Source organism: Salvelinus namaycush, chromosome 26 (genome assembly GCF_016432855.1).
Source record: "Salvelinus namaycush isolate Seneca chromosome 26, SaNama_1.0, whole genome shotgun sequence".
Taxonomy (NCBI): domain Eukaryota; kingdom Metazoa; phylum Chordata; class Actinopteri; order Salmoniformes; family Salmonidae; genus Salvelinus; species Salvelinus namaycush.
The window spans coordinates 28,353,386-28,379,443 of record NC_052332.1 but is presented as its reverse complement, the minus strand read 5'-3'; the positions used below and the strand labels follow the sequence as shown (position 1 = coordinate 28,379,443).

The window sequence follows — 26,058 nt, the reverse complement described above, 5'->3', positions numbered from 1 at the left end:
TTGTTGACTAGAAAGGTGTTATAACTGGGCTAATAACTCACTAACACAAACTATGAACAAATGTGCACATGTGGCTAAATGCAGCTATTGCTTTGATCTCTACAAGTACATCTACTCGTGACCACTCATGCTGTAAACACAGTGAAGTGAATGGTCAGATCCATACATGGTAATGGTATATTTGTATATAGGGATACTGCAGCTGATTAGTTATGCCGCACCGGTCTGTAGAGTACGGGCTGAGTCATCCCTGTCAATGCAATAGACTCCTACTCTGATGCATTCTGCAAGAAAATATCTTGCATAGTTAGCTTTGCATACGAAGTCTTGCATAGTTAGTTTTGTTGTTTTGGTGTGTTGCATTGAAAGTGGCTAATATGGGCAATTCCCACAGTAGAAAGGGAAACATTGATAGTGTTAACTAAAAAGTGGAAAACTAGAAAGTTGAGTCAAGTTTAATCTTGTGCTTCTCTACGCAGGCTGATATTTATTCTGCGCGGCTGTCCTGCGTGCCCGCACACACACGCAGTTTAGAGGGCACATTGCTCCTCAGCACCCTCCCAATTGCATGCTCCCTCAACTTGAGACACCTGTGGCATTGTGTTGTGACAAAACTGCAAATTTTTTAAAAAGTGGCCTTTTATTGTCCCCAGCACAAGGTGCATTTGAGTAATGATCATGCTGTTTAATCAGCTTCTTCTTGTCAGGTGGATGGATTATCTTGGAAAATTAGAAATTCTCACTAACAGGGATGTAAACAAATTTGGGCACAACATTTGGGAGAAATAAGCTTTTTGTGCATATGGAACATTTCTGGGATTTTTATTTTAGCTCATGAAACATGGGAACAACACTTTACATGTTGCATTTATATTTTTGTTCAGTATATTTAACTCCTTATTTTTGGCACTAAACAGTCTCCATATGTACTTCCATTCACTTTTTCAACTGGTACCAGGGGACCTTCAGAACGAGTCTTGTGAGGCCTGTGGTCATCCTAGAGCAAAACATGTTCGTGAGAGTTTCACCTTTGCACAGAGGGGTCATGTTAGTGTGCAGCCCAAACTGTTTGGACGCTACAGACAGAAGTTGGCAGATCGGCTGTACCGACTTCAGTCCCAAGACGCTTGTGGGAGTCGTAGAGCAATCACAATAGTAGGCCAAACCGTTCGGACACTACATATGATTTTGTGAAAAGGGATGTCTCATGGCCTTTCACCACAGCTGCAGAAGTGCGACATAGGCTAATGTGATGGATTGAGACGTATCCAATTCAAACAAAAAACATCTCCAGCTTAAACTGACTGATTTTTATGGGGATAGTTTTTTTTTTACTAATGAAATTTCAGCTGGGGTGCTGACATCAACCTTAGGGGGTTAAAACACCTGGCTTTCTGCGTAATCTCTCAAATTATTAGGACATGTAAACACCTTAAAAGGAAAATTCCTTCAAGGTCCATTGCTGATATAGTCCCAAAATGTCATGATTTCAAAAGCAGGATTATATGATGCAAAATGCATCATACTGGCTGTATTTCTGTATTTTTGAAGTTATACATCTTAAACTTGATTGTTGACATGCAAACATTTTTGGGACTATACTCTTATCTAATCATTTGTCAATTAGTCAGGGAAGTTGTTAAAAGATTACTACACATCAGTTCCAGCAGTGTGATCTGCACACATGCTTGCACAAGCAGCTCGAGCCTCCCTCTTTTGCGGGAGGGAAGTGAGTTCAGAAAAACTGAAAGTATGCATTCTCACATACAAACGTCTCCAAAAATAACATGGTCGCTGTGATAATGTTTATTTTGATTGCCGATTTTTTACATTTATCAAAGTCCCACCAGGTAGTCTGATTTCAGATGTGTCCATGTAAACAGGATTATGAGGGAAATCTTTCTTCTTGCAAAGCAGGTACACGTTTTAAACTATTATATTAAATCTGAGGATTCACAATAATTGTATTATTGTGTGCATGTAAACGTACCGAACAATGGATAAAGTGAACACTTACAACCTTCTCAACTGTCATTTACTGCATAAGCTACTAACCTAAAACAGATGCACTCTAAATTATTTTAAAATGGCAGAAGCTCTGAATGATGGAGCCGAAAGGAAATTAGTATGAATATTTTATTACCATCAAACCCCTGCAACTTATCCAGAATGCCGCAGCCCGCCTGGTGTTCAACCTTCAAGTTTTCCCATGTCACCCAGCTCCTCCACACACTCCACTGGCTCCCAGTCAAAGCTCACATCAACTACAAGACCATAGTACTTGCCTACGGAGCAGCAAGAGGAACTGCCCCTCCCTACCTTCAGGCTATGCTCAAATCCTACAACCGGACTACTCCATTCTGGCACCTCTAGTGTCTTGGCCCTCCCACCCCTACAGGAGGGCAGCTCCCACTCAGCCCAGTCCAAGCTCTTCTCGGTCCTGGCACCCCAATGGTGGAACCAATAAACTAACTCTCACTTGACTCTTCCCACCCTACTAGCGCTGACTTTGCGGATAGCTACTTTGAGGAAACATGTACTTACTATGACTGAGATGTTGCTGTCCCACCTAGCTATCTTAAAGGGATTCTTTGGGATTTTGGCAATGAGGCCCTTTATCTACTTCCCCAGAGTCAGATGACTGCACTAACTGTAAGTCCCTCTGGATAAGAGCGTCTGCAACATGACTAAACTGTAAAATTACCCGTTTGCAAATATTTGTTCATTGCACTTGTGTGAGCATGCCTTCGTATTAGTGAGTATTGTGCTAGACTGCTAGTAGTGTTCTGTTTTGGTGGACATTTTCTCAGCCAGATGTGACATTCTGAATATCTTGGTCTGTCAAGGCCAGTGCTAGACCCCTGCCTGAACCCTGTGCTCCCATGCTGCTCACTGCTCTTCCCCTCAAGAAGAATAGGCCGCTTTACACACTCATCCTTCTCCAGCCACACAGCTGCCTGCCTGCCCACCTCTCTGCCCAGAGACTCTGCTTGGGTTATGTAAATGTCTTAACACAAAACAGGAACAAGCAAGTCTTGGATGTAAATTAGGGTTTTGCCATACAAATTTGCAGGTTTACTCACTGGTATGGTATCTGACAACAAAGAGTTTTTGGCCAATGCATGTAAAGACTGGTGCGTGCTTATATGCATGTCGACGCAGGTAGCCTAATTGAATATGCAGCACCAAGAGAAGGAACCATTCCGGAGGCCACATGCTATACCCTGCTGGGTGGGGCTGTGATACTAGAGCAGTGTTTCCCAGGACCAAGGTGGGCAGGCAGGGAGCTTAGTTTTTTGACCTAGCACTATTAAGTAGATTCAAATAATCAAAGCTTGATGAGTTAGTTATTTGAATCCGCTGTGTAGTGCTAAGGGAAAAAACCTACATTTCCACCGAGTGTGGGCCCCAGGAACAGGTTTCCTTGTACTAGAGCACTATAGCATTCTACTCTTAGCTTGACTGGGCTATGGCATGCTGAGCCATGTTGTCATCTACTTAGTTGTTGTTCAGTGCAGTAGACCCTAATGGAAACCATAGGTGGACCAGTCTCCTCCCTTTCATCTACACTGATTGAGGTAGATTTAACAAGTGACATCAATTAAGGGATAGAGTTCACCTGCTCAGTCAATGTCATGGAAAGAGAAGTGATCAACTGACCAAGGTATCCCTGTTTGATATTACCCACAGCCTTGTAGGGCTGACCCCATTTAGTAGACTGATCGATAAGCTGTTGGTCGACCGAGATTAGTCGAGCAGTAGCCAAAAGAAATATAGACATACAGTACCAGTCAAAAGTCTGGACACACCTACTTATTCAAGGGTTTTTCTTTATTTGACTAATTTCTATATTTGTAGAATAGTGAAGACACCAATACTATGAAATAACACATATGGAATCATGTAGTAACCAAAAAAAACAAAAAAAAGTGTTAAACAAATCAAAATATATTTTTGATTCTTCAAAGCAGCCACCCTTTGCCTTGATGACAGCTTTGCACACTCTTGGCATTCTCTCAACCAGCTTCACCTGGAATGCTTTTCTAACTGTCATGAAGGAGTTCCCACATATGCTGGGCACTTTTTGGCTGCTTTTCCTTCACTCTGCGGTCCAACTCGGGGCGGCAGGTGGCCTAGTGGTTAGAGCGTTGGGCCAGTAACCTAAAGGTTGCTAGATTGAATCCCCGAGCTGACAAAATAAAAATATGTCGTTCTGCCGCTGAACAATGCAGTTAAAACTTCTTAAGACTAGGGGGCAGTATTTTCGTTTTTGGCTAAAAAACGTACCCATTTGAAACTGCCTATTTCTCAGCCCCCGAAACTAGAATATGCATATAATTGTCAGATTAGGATAGAAAACACTCTAAAGTTTCCAAAACTGTCTTAATATTGTCTGTGAGTTTAACAGAACTGATATTGCAGGCGAAAAACGGAGGAAAATCCAATCAGGAAGTGCCTTTTTTTGAAACCTCTCTGTTCTTATGCATCCCTATTACCCATTTAAAGGGATATCAACCAGATTCCTTTTTCTATGGCTTCCCTAAGGTGTCAACAGCCATTAGACAAAGTTTCAGGCTTTTATTCTGAAAAATGAGCGTGAAAGATCACATTGCGTAAGTGGATAGGTGGGGGCTCTCAGAGTGAGTTGTGCGCAACAGAGAAAGGCGGCCATTGTTTCTCCCGGTCCGATTGAAAAAACAACACTCCCGGTTGATATATTATCGAATATATATTTGAAAAACATCCTGAGGATTGATTATAAAAAACGTTTGACATGTTTCTGTGGACATTATGGATATTATTTGGCATTTTCGTATGTGTTTTCGTGACCGCTCTTTCCGGTGGATTTCGGAGCATAACGCACCAAACGAATACGAGGTATTTGGATATAAAAGTAATATTTATCGAACAAAAATAACATTTGTTGTGTAACTGGGAGTCTCGTGAGTGGAACCACCCGAAGATTATCAAAGGTAAGCGATTCATTTGATTGCTTTTCTTACTTTCGTGACCAAGCTAATATAAGGCTAAGCTAATGTAGCATAGAAAGCTACACTCACAAAAGCTTGGATTTCTTTCGCTGTAAAATATATTTTCAAAACCTGACACGATAGGTGGATTAACAACAAGCTAAGCTGTGTTTTGGTATATTTCACTTGTGATTGCATGATTATAAATATTTTTAGGAATATTCTTTAATCTGATACGTTTGGAAATTTCCGTCTTCCTTTCAGGACCTGAATGAGGCTGTCGTTTTTTTCTTCATGACGCACAACCCAAATGGCGTTTTTTTGTGATAAAAGTAATATTTATCGAACAAAAATAAGATTTGTTGTGTAACTGGGAGTCTCGTGAGTGGAAACGTCTGAAGATTATCTAAGGTAAGCGATGAATTTTATTGTTTTTCACGCTTTCGTGACTATGCTAATTTGGGGTTAGCTGATGTAGCATTGAAAACTACACTCACAAAAGCTTGGATTTCTTTCGCTGTAAAATATATTTTCAAAATCTGACACCATAGGTGGATTAACAACAAGCTAAACTGTGTTTTGGTATATTTCACTTGTGATTGCATGATTATAAATATTTTTAGTAATATTATTTGACTGTGGCGCTATGCTATTCAGCGTTGCTGATGACAATTATCCCGGATCCGGGATGGGTGGTTGAGAAAGGTTAACCCACTGTTCCTAGGCCGTCATTGTAAATAAGAATTTTTTCTTAACTGACTTGCCTAGTTACATAAAAGGTAAATAAAATAATAATAATAGTCATCATCCCAAACCATCTCAATTGGGTTGAGGTCGGGGGATTGTGGAGGCCAAGTCATCGGATGCAGCAATCCACTCTCCTTCTTGGTCAAATAGCCCTTACACAGCCTGGAGGTGTGTTGGGTCATTGTCCTGTTGAAAAACAAATGATAGCGCAAACCAGATGGCATGGCATATCGCTGCAGAACACTGTGGTAGCCATGCTGGTTAAGTGTGCCTTGGATTCTAAATAAATCACTGAGTGTAAACAGCAAAGCACCCCCACACCTCCTCCTCCATGCTTCACGGTAGGAACCACACATGCAGAGATCATCCGTTCACCTACTCTGCATCTCAAAGACACGGCAGTCGGAACCAAAAATCTCAAATTTGGACTCATCAGACCAAAAGGACAGATTTCCACAAGTCTAGTGTTCATTGCTTGTGTTTCTTGGCCCAAGCTAGTCTCTTCTTCTTACTGGTGTTCTTTAGTAGTGGTTTCTTTGCAGCAATTCGACCATGAAGACCTGATTCACGCAGTCTCCTCTGATCAGTTGATGTTGAGATGTGTCTGTTACTTGAACTCTGTGAAGCATTTATTTGGGATCCAATTTCTGAGGCTGGTAACTCTAATGTACTTATCCTCTGCAGCAAAGATAACTCTGGGTCTTCCTTTCCTGTGGCAGTCCTCATGAGAACCAGTTGCATCATAGCGCTTGATGGTTTTTGCGACTGCACTTGAAGAAACGTTCAATGTTCTTGAAATTTTCCGGATTAACTGATCTTCATGCCTTAAAGTAATGGACTGTCATTTCTCTTTGCTAATTTGAGCTGTTCTTGCCATAATATGGATTTGTGCTTTTATCAAATAGGGCTATCTTCTGTATACCACCCCTACCTTGTCACAACACAACTGATTGGCTCAAACGCATTAAGAAGGAAAGAAATTCCACAAATTAACTTTTAAGAAGGCACACCTGTTAATTGATATGCATTCTAGGTGACTACCTCATGAAGCTGGTTGAGAGAATGCCAAGACTGTGCAAAGCTGTCATCAAGGCAGCGTGTGGCTACTTTGAAGAATCTCAAATATAAAATATATTTTGATTTGTTTAACACTTTTTTGGTTACTACATGATACCATGAGTCTTATTTCATGGTTTTGACCTCTTCACTATTAGAAAATAGTAAAAAAATAAAGAAGGAAAGAAATTCCGCACATTTCCCAACTCCATAGGCCTCTCTGGCACTCCCCAATCACCTCTGCATAGCTCATGAGTGGCAGTTAACTAGTGTTCCAACAAGCTTTAACAGTATCACATCAGAATTAGACGAAGTTGTTCCAAATCGAAATGTTTAAGTTTAGGCATTAACTCTGAAATCGTGATCTTTATCTCCTATCGTATTGCACAAGTTGACTACAGGTATTTACTTAAAAAGTATCTAAAAAAATATTCAAATTAGTGATGCACCGATATTACATTTTTGGCTGATACCGATATCCAATATTTTCCTTGCCCCCCCAAAAAACGATACCAGTAACCGATATTAAAACTTTTAGCGGCCTTTTAAGCATTCTTATACAGTTAAATAGTGAAAACACACACACACAGCGGTCTAAGGCACTGCATCTCAGTGAAGAGGAATCACTACAGTCCCTGGTTCGAATACAGGCTGTATCACATCCGGCCGTGATTGGGAGTCCCATAGGGCGGCGCACAATTGGCCCAGCGTCGTCCGGGTTTGGCCGGGGTTTGCCATGATTGTAAATAAGAATTTGTTTTTAACTGACTTGCCTTGTTAAATAAGAAAGGTTACGCACACATGCCAAAAAGTTATTTTGTTGGCATTTACGTATGTCCCCATTACCAGTAAAACATAACCAAACCCATTTATTTCACTTACTTGTGCTGTTTCGCTGTTCATTTGTTCAGTCATTTCATTCTCAACCAGGATTTCTCATACTATGGAATGCCGTTTGGGTCGTTGCGTGTCAAATAAGCTTGTTGACCAATCATGACCTGAATATGACTGCACGTCACATAATTTTACACGTTCAAACATTTTTTACGTGGTTATTACACTATCACTCGTATTTCATATGTCACAACGATTCATCGATACGTATGCTGTGATGCTGGTAGTTCTCGCGCACCTACAGTGCTGGTCATTTTTTTAAAAAGCTAGCTAGCTCATAAATGCAAACAATGTTCTTCCCCAAAAACATAGCAAAATTACATACTGTTTCAATAGCTATAGTTAGCAAATTCAGAACACACAACATTCTATAATAGAACTGTGTTATTTTACGTGTGAAATTAAAAGCTTATTTAGCGCGGCAAAAAGTGTTAGGACTCATCAAATAGTGTTATTTGAAGTGTATCTTCTTTGACACGCAGACCCAAACGGCGTTCCATAGTATGTCATGAAGCTAATAGCTATTACTGTGTAACTCTGGTAGAGCAACATGTGTACCGGTGCTCGACCAGTCAGCGAAAGCCAACGTCACCCACGACAGAGAACAGTTGATAGCCACGGTCAATGAATACCATTATCTTGGCGTGAATGAATTTTGCCTTTGAGTTGTCTCACTGAAATTTTCTTACTTACTCTTTCAAATGACTGCTCGACTTGTTGACTGCTCGATCCACACAGCAGACTGTAACGTCAGGTGAATGATGGGTGTAGAGTCAGGCGCAGAGAGAGCAAAAGTATTACGGGGACAAAACGCTTTAATGTCCACAGCATAAAACAGGAACAGGTACAAAAAGGGTGACGCCAAAACACAGGCGCAAAACAACCCACAGACCACTGTTTAAATAAAGCTGGACAGCGAAAATCCCACAATCAAATAATCCACTCACGACGTAAAACATGAACACACAAAATAAGCCCGCACAAACACTAGCGGGCGAAACTAACCTAAATAGTACCCCTCCCAAAACCCCAACAAGAAACAGGTGAAAACAATTAGACAGACATAAACGAAAAGGAAAAAGGGATCGGTAGCAGCTAGTAGACCGGCGACGACGACCGCCGAGTGCCACCCGAACGGGAAGGGGAGTCACCTTCGGTAATATTCGTGACAGTACCCCCCTCCTGACGCGCGGCCCCCGCAGCGCGCCGACGCCGGCCTCGGGGACGACCCCGGGGGCGAGGCGCAGGGCGATCCGGATGGAGGCGATGGAATTCCCTTAGTAGATTTGGATCCAATATATCCCCCACCGGGACCCAGCACCTCTCCTCCGGCCCGTACCCCTCCCAGTCCACGAGGTACTGCAGGCCCCTCACCCGGCGTCTGGAGTCCAGTATGGACCTTATCGTGTACGCCGGGGACCCCTCTATATCCAGAGGGGGCGGAGGGACCTCCGGAACCTCACCTTCCTGCATGGGACCAGCTACCACCGGCCTGAGGAGAGACACATGAAACGAGGGGTTAATACGATAATACGAAGGAAGTAACAATCGATAACACACCTCGTTTATTCTCCTCAGGACTTTAAATGGCCCTACACACTGCGGACCCAGCTTCCGGCAGGGCAGGCGGAGGGGCAGGTTTCGGGTCGAGAGCCAGACCCTGTCCCCCGGTGCAAACACGGGGGCCTCACTGCGGTGACGGTCAGCGCTCTTCTTCTGCCGTCCACTCGCCTGACGCAAAGACTCCTGGACGGCTCTCCAGGTCTCCTTAGAGCGCTGCACCCACTCCTCCACCGCAGGAGCTTCGGTCTGGCTCTGATGCCATGGTGCCAGAACCGGCTGGTACCCCAACACACACTCAAATGGTGACATGTTGGTAGAGGAGTGGCTTAGTGAGTTCTGGGCAATCTCTGCCCAGGGGATGTATCTTGACCACTCCCCTGGCCGGTCCTGGCAATACGACCGCAGAAACCTACCCACCTCCTGGTTCACTCTCTCCACCTGCCCATTACTCTCCGGGTGATACCCCGAGGTCAGGCTGACCGAGACCCCCAGATGTTCCATAAACGCCTTCCATACTCTGGACGTGAACTGGGGACCCCGATCAGAAACGATATCCTCGGGCACCCCGTAGTGCCGGAAGACATGGGTAAATAGTGCCTCCGCAGTCTGCAGGGCCGTAGGGAGACCGGGCAACGGGATAAGACGGCAGGACTTAGAGAACCGATCCACAACGACCAGGATAGTGGTGTTCCCCTGAGACAAGGGAAGATCAGTAAGAAAATCCACCGATAGATGGGACCACGGCCGTTGTGGAACGGGGAGGGGTTGTAATTTCCCTCGTGGCAAATGTCTAGGAGCCTTACTCTGGGCGCACACCGAACAGGAGGAGACATAGAATCGCACGTCTCTCACCAAGGTAGGCCACCAGTACTTCCCTCTAAGACTTCGCACCGTCCTTGAAATACCCGGGTGACCTGACGAGGGTAGACTATGAGCCCATCGAATCAATTGATCACGAACAGCGAGCGGCACATACCTACGACCCTCCGGGCACTGTGGAGGCGCAGGTTCCGCCCTTAGTGCCCGCTCGATGTCCGCGTCCACCTCCCATACTACCGGTGCTACCAGCTTAGCCGCCGGAATGATGGGAGTAGGATCGATGGACCGGTCATCAGTGTCGTATAGTCGGGACAGCGCGTCAGCCTTAGTATTGAGGGAACCTGGTCGATACGAAATCGTAAAACGAAATCGGGTAAAGTACATGGCCCACCTTGCCTGACGAGGATTCAGTCTCCTAGCTGATCGGATATACTCCAGATTCTGGTGGTCGGTCCAGATGAGAAAAGGGTGCTTAGCCCCCTCAAGCCAGTGTCTCCACACCTTCAGAGCCTTGACCATGGCCAACAACTCCCTATCCCCCACATCATAATTCCGCTCCGCTGGCCCGAGCTTCTTCGAAAAAAAAGCACAGGGGCGGAGCTTCGGTGGCGTACCCGAGCGCTGGGAGAGCACAGCCCCGACCCCAGCCTCGGATGCGTCCACCTCAACTATGAACGCCAGAGGGGTCAGGATGCGCCAACACTGGCGCGTCGGTGAACAGCGCCTTCAAACGACAGAAAGCTCTCTCCGCCTCTGCGGACCACTGCAAGCGCACCGGGCCCCCCTTCAGCAGTGAGGTAATAGGGGCCGCCACCTGACCAAAACCCCGGATAAACCTCCGGTAGTAATTGGCAAACCCTAAGAACCGCTGCACCTCCTTTACCGTGGTCGGAGTCGGCCAATTACGCACGGCTTTTACGCGGTCATCCTCCATTACCATCCCCGAGGTGGAAATGCGATAACCCAGGAAGGAAACGGCTCGTTTGGAAAACTCACATTTCTCTGCCTTCACGTACAGGTCATGCTCCAGCAGTCGCCCAAGAACCTTGCGCACCAGAGACACATGCTCGGCGCGTGTAGCGGAGTAGATCAAGATGTCGTCAATATACACCACTACACCCTGTCCGTGCAGGTCTCTGAGAATCTCATCAACGAAGGATTGAAAGATGGCTGGAGCATTCTTCAACCCATACGGCATGACGAGGTACTCATAATGGCCAGATGTGGTACTAAACGCGGTTTTCCACTCATCTCCCTCCCGAATACGCACCAGATTATATGCGCTCCTGAGGTCCAATTTTGTGAAGAATCGCGCCCCGTGAAATGATTCCACCGCCGTAGCGATGAGAGGTAGTGGGTAACTAAAACCCACAGTGATGGAATTTAGACCTCGATAATCAATACACGGACGTAAACCACCCTCCCTTTTCTTCACAAAAAAGAAACTCGAGGAGGCGGGTGACATGGAGGGCCGAATGTACCCCTGTCCCAGAGCCTCCGTGATGTATGTCTCCATAGCCAACGTCTCCTCCTGGGACAACGGATACACGTGACTCCTGGGAAGTGCAGCGTTTACCTGGAGGTTTATCACGCAATCCCCCTGTCGATGGGGTGGTAATTGGGTCGCCTTCCTTTTACTGAAGGCGATAGCCAAATCGGCATACTCAGCAGGAATGCGCACGGTGGAAACCTGGTCTGGACTCTCCACCGTTGTCGCACCGATGGAAACTCCTAAACACCTGCCTGAACACTCATCAGACCACCCCTGGAGAGCTCCCTGTCTCCATGAAATCGTAGGATTGTGAATAGCCAGCCAGGGAATCCCTAACACCACCGGGAAAGCAGGTGAATCAATAAGGAACAGACTAATCCGCTCCTTATGATTTCCCTGCGTCATCATATCCAGAGGTATCGTGGCCTCCCTGACCAGCCCTGACCCTAATGGTCGACTATCTAAGGAGTGCACGGGGAAAGGGGGGTCTACCTTAACGAGCGGAATCCTCAACCTCTTAGCGAGTCCGCGATCAATAAAATTCCCCGCTGCGCCTGAATCGACTAGCGCCTTATGCTGGAGAGATGGGAAAAACCTTAGAAAATAGATTAACAAAAACATGTGACCAACAGGAAGCTCTGGGAGAGTGTGGTGCTGACTCACCTGAGGTGACCGAGGAGTGTTCTGCCTGCCCTCTCGACTCCCAGATGGACTCCTCCAGCACCGACCGGAAGTGTGCCCTCTCCGGCCACAATGGGTGCAGGAGGAGCCTCCTCCTCCGGTCTCCCTAGACGCAGCCCCTCCTAGCTCCATAGGAATGGGAGCGGGGGGGGCAGGAGGTGGAACTGACAGGACCCTCTCAGAACGTCCGCGAGCAGCCAGCAGATGGTCTAGCCGGATTGACATGTCGATCAGCTCATCCAAGCTGAGCGTAGCGTCCCGACAAGCCAGCTCTCTGCGGACGTCCTCCCTTAGGCTACACCTGTAGTGGTCTATCAGGGCCCTGTCGTTCCACCCTGCTCCAGCAGCCAAAGTACGGAAATCCAGCGCAAAATCCTGCGCGCTCCTCGTCCCCTGCCGGAGATGGAACAACCTCTCACCCGCCGCTCTGCCATCCGGGGGATGATCAAACACAGCCCGGAAACGGCGGGTGAACTCCAGGTAGTGACCCCTCGCTGAGTCGGGTCCATTCCATACGGCGTTGGCCCACTCCAGGGCCCTACCCGACAGGCAGGAAACGAGGACACTCACGCTCTCCTCGTCCGAGGGAGCAGGCCGAATGGTGGCCAGGTAGAGATCAAGTTGGAGTAGAAATCCCTGGCAACCGGCCGCTGCTCCATCGTACTCCCTCGGAGGCGTGATGCGCAGGACGCTGGCACCGGCTCCCGCTGGAGGAGATGGTAATGTTGCTGGTGGGAGGGTAGGTGGGTAGTAGGGAGACCACTCCTCTCCCAACGATCCATCCTCTCCATCATCTGATCCATTGCCGAACCAATGCGATGTAGGATGGACGTATGATGCAGGACTCTCTCCTCCATCGTGGGGAGAGGGGTGGTCGCTGCTCCTGCTGACTCCATCAGTAGGTGCGGGCTTCTGTAACGTCAGGTGAATGATGGGTGTAGAGTCAGGCGCAGAGAGAGCAAAAGTATTACGGGGACAAAACGCTTTAATGTCCACAGCATAAAACAGGAACAGGTACAAAAAGGGTGACGCCAAAACACAGGCGCAAAACAACCCACAGACCACTGTTTAAATAAAGCTGGACAGCGAAAATCCCACAATCAAATAATCCACTCACGACGTAAAACATGAACACACAAAATAAGCCCGCACAAACACTAGCGGGCGAAACTAACCTAAATAGTACCCCTCCCAAAACCCCAACAAGAAACAGGTGAAAACAATTAGACAGACATAAACGAAAAGGAAAAAGGGATCGGTAGCAGCTAGTAGACCGGCGACGACGACCGCCGAGTGCCACCCGAACGGGAAGGGGAGTCACCTTCGGTAATATTCGTGACACAGACATTGTGGGTTAGGTTAGGAATGCTGTGTTGCATGTGTAGTGCAACATTTTACGTGGTGTCATTATGTCATGTACCTACGTTATAAAAGGTATGCATGTCAGCTTTGACATCGGTTTTGCACATCGGTGTTAAACTAGACACCGGGCCGATACCGATGTTGTCATTTTTAGCTAATGTCGGCCGATTCCGATATGTTCACCGATATACTGTGCATCCCTAATTCAAATATATGAAAAACCGTTGAAACTATTTCTTTGAAGTTATTGGGAAACCATTGTGGCTTTTACCAAAATACTCCGGTATACCGGCCAAGCCTAGTTGTCGTTGTTACATCTATTCTATAGCAGAGATTCTCAAGTGGTGGGTCTCGACCCCGCAGGAGATTTTGAATAGGTCGTGGGTGTCGGAGGAAAAAAATAATAATAATAGCAGGGAGGGGGGGGGATACTCCTGTCTGAACTTAAACAACTAAAACCAGGAAGAGTAGAAATTATAAAGAACCTAAAAATGTTATAATTTCATCTGAACAATTTTTCTTCAATCACAGTATTTTAAATATAGAGCTGTTAGCAGAGCTTTTTAGCGGATTTGGTTGATTTTGTGATCTCAAACCAGTGAGCTTATTAACATTCTTCATCAAGAATATGGACAATATTTCATTATTGACAATGAAAAAGGTGGGAATGTTGTTCCCTTGTCAAATAATTGCTACATTTACTATCAATACAGAATTAAAAATAGTTTTCCAGATTCCATTTTGGCATAAAAATACATCAGGATGTAAATATTTGCTCGAAACTGACAACCTGGTTAAATTTGGGTCCCAAAGCAAAACCAGTTGAGACCCACTGTTCTATAGCAAACTTCACAGCAAAAGAATCCACTGTTCCTTTCCACGCAAAACCTCCAACTTACTCCACAATAAGTCACAGCAGCTCATCTTTGTCCACAGACTGACCAGACATATGCTAATGAGGGGCCACAGCGCAGACCTGTAACTCTAAACCCCCTGGTTAACATTGACCAGGATTCAAAGAGTTCCCAGAATAGTAAACGGTAAGTGGAATTGGAAGTGAAAGGCATCTCCCAGTAGTCTCTAGGAGGCAGGCAGAACTATGACTACTCCTTATTTACCAGACAAATATTGGTCTAGTGCAAACAAGTCAGATAAACAGTCAAACAGCTGGCAGCCTGTGAAAAGATGCTTCATATACAGTCATCAGAGTGACTGATTGCATAGATATGCCTGTTGGTCATTGATACAAGCAGAATTGTACAAATTTAAAAAAGATTAGACTGCACTCACTTTGCTTGATATAAATGCTTATTTAAAAAATGTAACACTGGAGGTGCCTTGCAAAAGTATTCCCCCCCCTTGGCGTTTTTCCTATTTTGTTGCATTACAACCTGCAATTTAAATTGATTTTTATTTGGATTTCATGTAATAGACATACACAAAATAGTAAAAATTGGTTAAGTGAAAAAAAAAAAAAAAAATCTCAAAATTAAAATAAACTGAAAAGTGGTGCGTGCATATGTATTCACCCCTTTGCTATGAAGACCCTAATTAAGATCTGGTGCAACTAATTACCTTCAGAAGTCACATAATTTGTTAAATAAAGTCCACCTGTGTGCAATCTAAGTGTCACATGATCTCATATATATATACACACACACACATATACACATATATATACACACACATACACACACCTGTTCTGAAAGGCCCCAGAGTCTGCAACACCACTAAGCAAGGGGCACCACCAAGCAAGCGGCACTATGAAGACCAAGGAGCTCTCCAAACAGGTCAGGGACAAAGTTGTGGAGAAGTACAGATCAGGGTTGGGCTATAAAAATTTTAAAAAACAGAAACTTTGAACATCCCACGGAGCACCATTAAATCCATTATTTAAAAAACAATTGAAAGAATAGCCTGACTGCCATTAGGTACAGAGATGAGATCCTCAGACCCTTTGTGAGACCATATGCTGGTGCAGTTGGCCCTGGGTTCCTCCTAATGCAAGACAATGCTAGACCTCATGTGGCTGGAGTGTGTCAGCAGTTCCTGCAAGAGGAAGGCATTGATGCTATGGACTGGCCCGCCCGTTCCCCAGACCTGAATCCAATTGAGCACATCATGTCTCGCTCCATCCACCAACGCCACGTTGCACCACAGACTGTCCAGGAGTTGGCGGATGCTTTAGTCCAGGTCTGGGAGGAGATCCCTCAGGAGACCATCCACCACCTCATCAGGAGCATGCCCAGGCGTTGTAGGGAGGTCATACAGGCACGTGGAGGCCACACACACTACTGAGCCTCATTTTGACTTGTTTTAAGGACATTACATCAAAGTTGGATCAGCCTGTAGTGTGGTTTTCCACTTTAATTTTGAGTGTGACTCCAAATCCAGACCTCCATGGGTTGATAAATTTGATTTCCATTGATAATTTTTGTGTGATTTTGTTGTCAGCACATTCAACTATGTAAAGAAAAAAGTATTTAATAAGAATATTTCATTCATTCAGATCTAGGATGTGTTATTTTAGTGTTTCCCTTTATGTTTTTGAGCAGTGTATATATATATATATATATATATATATATATATATATATATATATATATATATATATATATATATATATATATATTAGTTGAAGTCAGAAGTTTACATACATCTTAGCCAAATACATTTAAATTCAGTTTCACAATTCCTGACATTTAATCCTAGTAAAAATTCCCCGTCTTAGGTCAGTTAGGATCACCACTTTATTTTAAGAATGTGAAATGTCAGAATAGTAAAGAGAATGAATATTTCAGCTTTTATTTCTTTCATCACATTCCCAGTGGGTCAGAAGTTTACATACACTCAATTAGGATTTGGTAGCATTGCCTTTAAATTGTTTAACTTTTTAGGGATAGGGGGCAGCATTTTCACTTTGGATGAATAGCGTGCCCAGAGTGAACTGCCTCCTACTCTGTCCAAGATGCTAATATATGCATATTATTATTACTATTGGATATAAAACACTCTGAAGTTTCTAAAACTGTTTGAATGATGTCTGTGAGTATAACAGAACTCATATAGCAGGCAAAAACCTGAGAAAAAATCCAAACAGGAAGTGAGAATTCTGAGGCTGGTCGATTTTCAACTCATCGCCTATTGAAATCCCAGTGGATATGGATCTGTTTGCACTTCCTACGCCTTCCACTAGATGTCAACAGTCTGTAACACATTGAATGAAGCTTCTACTGTGATGTTGAGCCGGATGGGAGCTGTTTGAGTCAGTGGTCTGGCAGTGTGCCAGGTCCTGGTCACGCGCATTCCACATGATATCGACTTGCGTTCCATTACTTCTATAGACACAAAGGAATTCTCCGGTTGGAACGTTATTGAATATTTATGATAACATCCTAAAGATTGATTCTATACTTAGTTTGACAAGTTTATTCGACCTGTAATATAACTTTTTTAAGTTTTCGTCCGAAGTTCGCCTGGACCTGCACGAGCGTTTTGGATATGCGTACTCAACGTGCTAACAAAAGTAGCTACTTGGACATAAATAAATGGACATTATCGAACAAAACAACAATTTATTGTGGTATTAGGATTCCTGGGAGTGCATTCTGTTGAAGATCAAAGGTAAGGGAATATTTATCATGTAATTTTGTATTTCTGTTGACTCCAACATGGCGGAGAAATGTTGTTTCTATCTGAGCGCCGTCTCAGATTATTGCATGGTTTGCTTTTTCCGTAAAGTTTTTTGAAATCTGACACAGCGGTTGCATTAAGAACAAGTGTATCTTTAATTCTATGTAAAACATGTATTTTTCATCAAAGTTTATGAGTATTTCTGTTATTTGATGTGGCTCTCTGCAATTTCTCAGGATATTTTGGAGGCATTTTTGAACATGGCGCCAATGTAAACTGAGATTTTTGGATATAAATATGAACTTTATCAAACAAAACATACATGTATTGTGTAACATGAAGTCCTATGAGTGTCATCTGATGATCATCAAAGGTTAGTGATTAATTTTATCTATATTTCTGCTTTTTGTGACTCCTCTCTTTGGCTGGAAAAATGGCTGTGTTTTTCTGTGACTAGGTACTGACCTAACATAATCAGATAGTGTGCTTTCGTCGTAAAGCCTTTTTGAAATCGGACACTGTGGTGGGATTAACAACAAGTTTATCTTTAAAATGGTGTGAAATACTTGTGTGTTTGAGGAATTGTAATTATGAGATTTCTGTTGTTTGAATTTGGCGCCCTGCACTTTCACTGGCTGTTGTCATATCGATCCCGTTAACGGGATCTCAGCCGTAAGATGTTAATTGAAATGCATTCCAGGTGACTACCTCATGAAGCTGTTTGAGGGAATGCCAAGAGTGTGCAAAGCTGTCAAGGCAAAAGGTGGCTACTTTGAAAAATCTAAAATGTATTTTGATTTGTTTAACACTTTTTTGGTTACTACATGATTCCTCCATATGTTATTTCATACTTTTGATGTCTTCAATATTATTCTTCATTGTAGAAAATAGTAAAAATAAAAGAAAAACCCTGGAATGAGTAAGTGTGTCCAAACTTGACTGGTACTGAATATGGATGATTTCTAAAGCCAGGCACATTCAACAGTTAGGTCTGTAATCAACAGCCTAGTTTAGTTGAGGTTTCCTCTCTCCTCACTTTTCTTAGACAATTAAGGCAAGGAGTGTTTTCTCGTCCCCTAACTCTGCTGCTGCCCCCGCCTCATTGTTCTCAACACCAATATGCTGGTTAACTTTGCTATTATGCACATACCAACATGGTCTAGGAAAAGGCACCAATTCAACAGTGCACGTATGCGTTTCAGAACCGCGGACATCGACCACTATCCAACGCGGGAGAAAGCGCATGCTATAAAATGTAATTCTAACCATATATAATATAAATATTATTATTATATAAATATATTAACCATATACAATTTCAGTAGCACATCTTAGACTGATGGACTGTGTCATCCCAACAGCCTCCACAATGGATCAGTCCACTCACAGGCACGAATCATTCAGGTGTCTTGTACACCATGATTTTTTTTTTTTTTTTTTTGCTGCTGCTCGACAAAAGAAATATTGGTCGATCAACAGCTTATCGACCAAACAAATCAACCAGTGGACAAAATGGGGTCAGCCCAAGTAACAAGTTCTAACCACTCTTTCCGTTTACACGTTGGATAGCCTTGGGCTTCAGAGCCCAATAAAACAGACTTTCTTGATGACTGCAGTCTTGTAATCATAACATGCCCTTTTTCTGATCAATGATCTGAAACTGATGACATTGCCCTTTACATGATTCAACATGATCCTCTCACAGTTAAATTGAGTGGGATAAGATCAGACAATTACAGTGCACCACAGCACACCACTTTGGGAAGAGGGGGATACTCATGCACAACATTACAACAGATGAGCCCCTACCTCCTCAACACCCTCTGTGTTGAGTGCTCTCCAAATGTTGGCTCAGTAGACACACTCACTGCCCACACCTCATGTTCAGACTGAGGCTGACTGAACAACAAACCCCTCATTGTGTACTAGGTGGGCAGCTAGTCAAGATACATTCCTCCTACCTGCCAGCGTTTCTCTCTATTCCTTTCCTTCACCATGTGTTTCTCTCTAGTCCACTCCTCGCCATCAGGATTCCCTTAGTTGAGGCTACAACATAACTCAAGGAACAGGGAGAGGCTAGTGAATTGGTTTCCCATGTCAGATTGTGCATGCAGCTTTCACTGGTTAAGGAATGTTTCATCCTATTAAAATACATTACTTTGACTTCAACTTCCCCCATCACTAATGCGTTCATAAGTGATAGGATCTTTCTGGATGCCACTGCAAGTAAAGGCGGGTTCCGTTGTAAACTACATAGGTATTTCCATAGCCACATGAAAGATGTTCCTGAAATCAGTGCACAATAAGATGTAGAGTAAAAACACATGGTAGAAAGTTAACATATTGGACACGATGGTAAACCTACGTAGAACGGTTTTACAGAGAGGCAGATAACATGCTTACTTAAGTGATAATACCCGAGAAGCCGGTGTTTGGAGGATATATTGGCACGGGCCGGCTTCTGGGGCATTATCACTTGTATACAACAGGTTCCTAACATATTAAAATAATGTTTGACATATTTTCCTTAAAAACGTTAATTTATTCATACTATTTCATCCTTCCACAAGATATAGTCCTGACACAAATCTAGGGTTTCTACCCAAGCCGGCTGGTCGTTCATTCTATTGGTTCGGTTGCCAGAGACGCAACCTAGTCGTTCAGTCTTTTTGTTCTGTATCTATGGACGCGACCCAGTCGTTCGTTCTAAATGTTCCATTGCCATACTGGCTGGCAACGTTCTTAACCCTTGCTTGCTAGCTAGCCAACTACGGCTAACTTAGTCACATCAAAAAGTGCAGGCAAAAAAACAACAAAGTAGCTGCATTTGCAAAAGCTGTTTTCTAGTGACATTTATTTGGATACAACCATAACAATGAGCTAATGAGGCGCGATTTCGCCTGGCATAGAAAATGTGCTCATTCGTCAGGACACTTGTTCAGAGGAGCTAGCCAACAACACAGCTAAGACAATCACTTCAAACTGAAGCTGGAAAGACTAAACTACAGTAGCTGCACTTCATTTCATTTGACCTTTTTTTAAATTAAATTTTCATTGTATATATCCATAAAATGATGCCAGCTGATTCATTCATGATTTCGACTGACTGAGAAACATTGCCTGCATGTCTGTCTCGTCCCGACTCATTCATTACTATGGGACAGCTGGAGATGGAATTTGAATATTGAAACAATGTTCCAAATGTCAGAGACTGACTAAGGCTTACACAAATCTCCGCTGTTGAAAACGAAATGTTAGTCTAAAAGAAATATGAGATAATGTCTGGATGCTTTTTAAAGTTGAGATCAAGTTTATAAATTGCCTGGCTGGGCTGATGAGACAGTGGATTGCGCAGTCATTTAGAACAGAGTAAATAGGCATTTTAACATCATAGATTTAGCCGGTGGTAATTTGTGGAATAGACACCGGCTGGAATACGGTTTTAACCAATCAGCATTCAGGATTAGAACCACCCATTGTGTAAATAGTGCATAATGTGCTGGAACAGAGAGAGACAATCTTTGTATACTGAACAAAAACAAAACGCAACGTGCAACAATTTAAAAGATTATACTGAGTTACAGTTCATATAAGGAAATCAGTCAATTTAAATTAATTAGGCCCTAGTCTGTGGATTTCACATGACTAGGAATACAGATATGCATCTGTTGGTCACAGATACCTTTCAAGGTAAGGGTGTGGATTAGAGGTCGACCGATTAATCAGAATGGCCGATTAATTAGGGCCGATTTCAAGTTTTCATAACAATCGGTAATCAGTATTTTTGGACACCGATTTGCAAAATATTTTTTTACACCTTTATTTAACTAGGTAAGTCAGTTAAGAACACATTCTTATTTTCAATGACGGCCTAGGAACGGTGGGTTAACTGCCTTGTTCAGGGGCAGAACAACATATTTTTACCTAGTCAGATCGGGGATTCATTTTTGCAACCTTCCGGTTACTAGTCCAACGCTCTAACCACCTGCCTTACATTGCACTCCACGAGGAGCCTGCATGGCAGGCTGACTACCTGTTACGCGAGGGCAGCAAGAAGCCAAGGTAAGTTGCTAGCTAGCATTAAACTTATCTTAAAAAAAACAATCAATCTTAACATAATCACTAGTTAACTACACATGGTTGATGATATTACTAGTTTATCTAGCATGTCCTGCGTTGCATATAATTGATGCAGTGCCTGTTAATTTCTCATCGAATCACAGCCTACTTCGACAAACGGGTAATGATTTAACAAGCGCATTTGTGAAAAAAAGCACTGTCGTTGCACCAATGTACCTAACCATAAACATCAATGCCTTTCTTTAAAATCAATACACAAGTATATATTTTTAAACCTGCATATTTAGTTAATATTGCCTGCTAACATGAATTTCTTAGACTTAGGGATGACACCCGTTAGATAAAATACGGAATGGTTCCGTATTTCACTGTAAGAATAAACGTTTTGTTTTCTAAATGATAGTTTCCGTATTCAACCATATTAATGACCAAAGGCTCGTATTTCTGTGTGTTATGTTATAATTAAGTCTATGATTTGATATTTGATAGAGCAGTCTGACTGAGCGATGGTAGGCAGCAGCAGGCTCGTAAGCGTTCATTCAAACAGCACTTTTGTGCGTTTGCCAGCAGCTCTTCGCAATTCTTCAAGCATTGCGCTGTTCATGACTTCAAGCCCATCAACTCCCGAGATTAGGCTGGTGTAACCGATGTGAAATGGCTAGCTAGTTAGCGGGGTGCGCGCTAATAGCGTTTCAAACATCACTCGCTCTGAGACTTGGAGTGGTTGTTCCCCTTGCTCTGCATGGGTAGGGTGGCTTTTGTCGATGTGTTCCTGGTTCGAGCCCAGGTAGGAGCGAGGAAAGGGACGGAAGCTATACTGTTACACTGGCAATACTAAAGTGCCTATAAGAACATCCAATAGTCAAAGGTATATGAAATACAAATCGTATAGAGAGAAATAGTCCTATAATAACTACAACCTAAAACGTCTTACCTGGGAATATTGAAGACTCATGTTAAAAGGAACCACCAGCTTTCATATGTTCTCATGTTCTGAGCAAGGAACTTAAAAGTTAGCTTTTTTACATGGCACATATTGCACTTTTACTTTCTTCTCCAACAATTTGTTTTTGCATTATTTAAACCAAATTGAACATGTTTCATTATTTATTTGAGGCTAAATTTATATTATTGATGTATTATATTAAGTTAAAATAAGTGTTCATTCAGTATTGTTGTAATTGTCATTATTACAAATAAATAAAGAATAAATAAAAAATTCTGATTAATCGGTATCGGCTTTTTTGGGTCCTCCAATAATCGGTATCGGTGTTGAAAAATCATAATCGGTCGACCTCTAGTGTGGATCAGAAAACCAGTGAGTATCTGGTGTGACCATCATTTGCCTGATGCAGCTCGACACATATCCTTTGCATAGAGTTGATCAGGCTGTTGATTGTGGCCGGTGTATCGTTGTTCCACACCTCTTCATTGGCTGTGCAAAGTTGCTAGATATTGGCGGGAACTGGAACATGCTGTGGTACACGTCTAGGACATTTTCAGCTTCCAGGAAGTGTTTACAGATTCTTGAGACATGGCGCCGTGTATCATCATGCTGAAACATGAGGTGATTGCAGCAGATGAATGGTACAACAATGGGCCTCAGGATCTCGTCACAGTATCTCTGTGCATTCAAATTGCCATCGATAAAATGTAATTGTGTTCGTTGTCTGTAGCTTATGACTGCCCATACCATAACCCCAACATGAGGCACTCCGTTCACATCAGCAAGCCGCTCGCCCACACAACGCCATACATGTGGTCTGTGGTTGTGAGGCCAGTTGGACGTACTGCCAAATTCTCAAAACGACGTTGGAGGTGGCTTATGGTAGAGCAATGAACATTCAATTATCTGGCAACAGCTCTGGTGGAAATTCCTGCAGTCAGCATGCAAATTGCACGCTCCCTCAAAACTTGAGACATCTGTGGCATTGTGTTGTGTGACAATATTGCACATTTTAGAGTTGCCTGTTATTTCCCCAGCACAAGATGCACCTGTGTAATGATCATGCTGTTTAATCAGAATCTTGATATTCCACACCTGTCAAGTGGATGGATTATCTTGGCAACGGAGAAATACTCACTAACAGGGATGTAAACAAATTTGTGGATGAAATTTGACCGAAATAAGCTTGTTGTGTATGCATCTAAAATGTCTAGGATCTTTTAATTCAGCTCATAAAACATGCGACCAACACTTTACATGTTGTGCTTATATTTTTGTTCAGTGTACATTGGGTAGGTCTACTCTACACAGAAATGCTCAATGCACATTCAACACTAAAACAATTAGTAGGCCCATCTCAAGTTCACACTTAAAATTTGAGATAGGAGTCCCCAAAAGACAAAAGTAACTTTAACGGGCAATCAGCAGTTGAAATAATAGCAAAGCCCCGTTTAGATAAAAAACTGAGGGATGGTGCTGGAGAAATGTAACCACTCAAATTTAAAGACAGCGCTATGGATGAAGGACTAACCATCCATGATATCAAAACTATAGTTTTTACCATGTTTGGAGGCTATAGTGTTTGTTTACAAACATTGGAGAAAAACAAGGGTATAGTTTTGGTTCTGATGGGTTACAACAGGTATACTTAGCTCATGAGTCATTTAGAAGTTACATTCTTCTAGAATCAAATGGGTACATATCATTCATGTATAAATGCAAAAATGTATGCATGCAACAGTAGATTGCCCATTTAAAAGTACGTGTAAATCCTGTGTGAATAACACCATGCATGTTTGCAAAAAGTGGTTGTTGCTCGTATTCCCAGCCTTGTAGCAATCTTACCTGCAGCATGGTCACAACATGACAAGGATTCAGTAGGTATATCACTGTCTTTTTGGCGAATTTGAATCCAACCTCTACTCCAAACGTCATACACAAAGCAACCAGCAACAGGTTCTTGCCCAAACTGTCCTCTTTTATCCTTGGACCATCTTTCGCGATCTCTTTGAGTTCTTTAGAAATGTTGATTTTTCTCAGTGCGACGACAACTTCCACGATGGAAATCAGAACCATGACAAAACTCTCGCCGATACGTTGTTGGGGTGCAAGAAAGGCGGCACATTCTGGGCCACCGTTGCCTTCAAACTTTGGGTCCACGCCGCCATACAACCAGTCTAAAAGACTGTAAATGTTATATCTAGACATATTCCTCTTCTCGTTTTGGAAAAGGTAAGAACAAGACGGAAATAAAATATAGTACACTGACTTCTTGTCGAAACATGAACTGCAGTATTTCACCCTGGCAGTGATCTCTATAAAGAACGCAGAAATGTACACCACAGCTGCCACCGCCTCCTATTCTTGACAGGTAGACGTAGTACTAGTAGAAATTCAGCTAGCTAGACTGCGTGGACTGTAACTCGGAGGCCGCCAGTGCGAGACCAAATTGCAGTGTGGAAGTAGCTAGTTAACTATAGCTGCTTCTCAATCATATGGAAACCTGGTCATTCAGATAAGAAAATAATCATAGCTGGTTAGCTAAAACATTGACTATTAATACGTAGCAACATTAAAGCTATGGTTGTACCCCCGTGTACATACAAGTAACCACGTGATTAGCTACAGGCATGTCGACCAAGTCACATATTTGCAGTGGCATTTTAGGCGTTTAGCTATTAATTAGTTGCAAGAAATTAAGTTAACTAGCTGGCAGCAGCATCCAAAGATATGACTACGAGTAGGATAAATAGTAGCAAATTCAACAGTCCAGTTGTAGTTATTATGTTGCTATATCTCATCAAAAGAGGCCATCGTTGGTGCCCAGTTGCACTATTTAATCCAACCATTTATCACAAGCCAGCAGAATCGCGAAGATTTAACATCATTCGTTCAAGCACGAGACTGTAAAGGTAGCTTACTAACTGGTTATATTACAACTGATATGCGAGTCCACGTGCGTTGTAACATACGGTTCTTGCTGCCTACAACGCCGTTTTCTTTCAGATATTTTTGTATTAAAGAATATAGCATAGCTTTCTTCACCAAACAATTTTAGCTCTATCCATCAAATTCCTTTTAACCCATTTAAAATTTCGTCTCTACACACTAGGAAAATTACTTCCTAGGGGATAGTTGCGTTTAAACCCCGCCTCTTTCAGTTAACCCCTGACTACTAGACCCCCTTTGTATACAGATGTCTATACATTTACAATCTGCTGTATCTGATATGTGTAAAAAAAACAAAAAAAAACATTAATTTACAATAACAAGTGTTCTATATTTATGGAACAGCTTGCCCTGTCACGTAAGAGCGGTAAACACCATTGAGGTTTTAAAATGTAGTTTGAGATGGAAACCAATCTATTAAGCTGTGCAAATAAAATGTCTCATTATTATTTCAGTCAACAATAAGTGACACTTTAATGGACCTATGCTGGGTGTATCCATTGGGTGTAGCTCTCGCAGTATCTCATTAATATAAGTGCAGGCTCGCCCTCTAGTGGTTTTTCATCACAGCTGAAGAAGTGACCCCAGGAAATTTGATAGGGGTACATATCAGCACATACAGAACAATGAGCCAGATATTTTACTGAATGTATACATGTGAAGCATCCGTTTGGCGTTTCCACTCACTACCAAAATTGTGATGAGAGGAAGCCCAGTGACCGGCAGTGGAGAAGATGGAACGATATGGATTTTGGCCTACATTCTGCAAATTGTATCACTGATGAAACATTTGATCTCCATCAAATTTTCTGTTTCCAAAACTAGAATCTAAAAACAAACAGAGTGGACTGCATTGTGTAGACATT

General features: G+C 42.9%; 1 protein-coding gene and 1 long non-coding RNA gene across 3 annotated transcripts in view; both read right to left on the bottom strand.

Moving 5' to 3' along the window:
* Positions 1-25,335, bottom strand: part of LOC120021410 (transmembrane protein 164-like) — a 47,412-nt gene extending 22,077 nt beyond the window's left edge. Inside the window, exon 1 of one of the 2 annotated variants that reach the window (XM_038965168.1) lies at positions 24,089-25,335. In XM_038965168.1, the coding sequence (XP_038821096.1) occupies positions 24,089-24,451 (363 nt within the window). In that variant the 5' untranslated portion in view covers positions 24,452-25,335. Of the gene's footprint in view, positions 1-2,143; positions 2,255-24,088 lie in introns of those variants that run through there. The other variant, XM_038965169.1, reaches the window with a different exon arrangement.
* On the bottom strand, positions 9,119-12,239 carry LOC120021411. Its single transcript, XR_005472507.1, has 3 exons — positions 12,205-12,239; positions 12,034-12,117; positions 9,119-9,159 (listed from the first exon to the last, which is right to left on the bottom strand). It is a non-coding gene; the product is annotated as an uncharacterized LOC120021411 (long non-coding RNA).
* Positions 25,336-26,058: the final 723 nt, after the last annotated feature.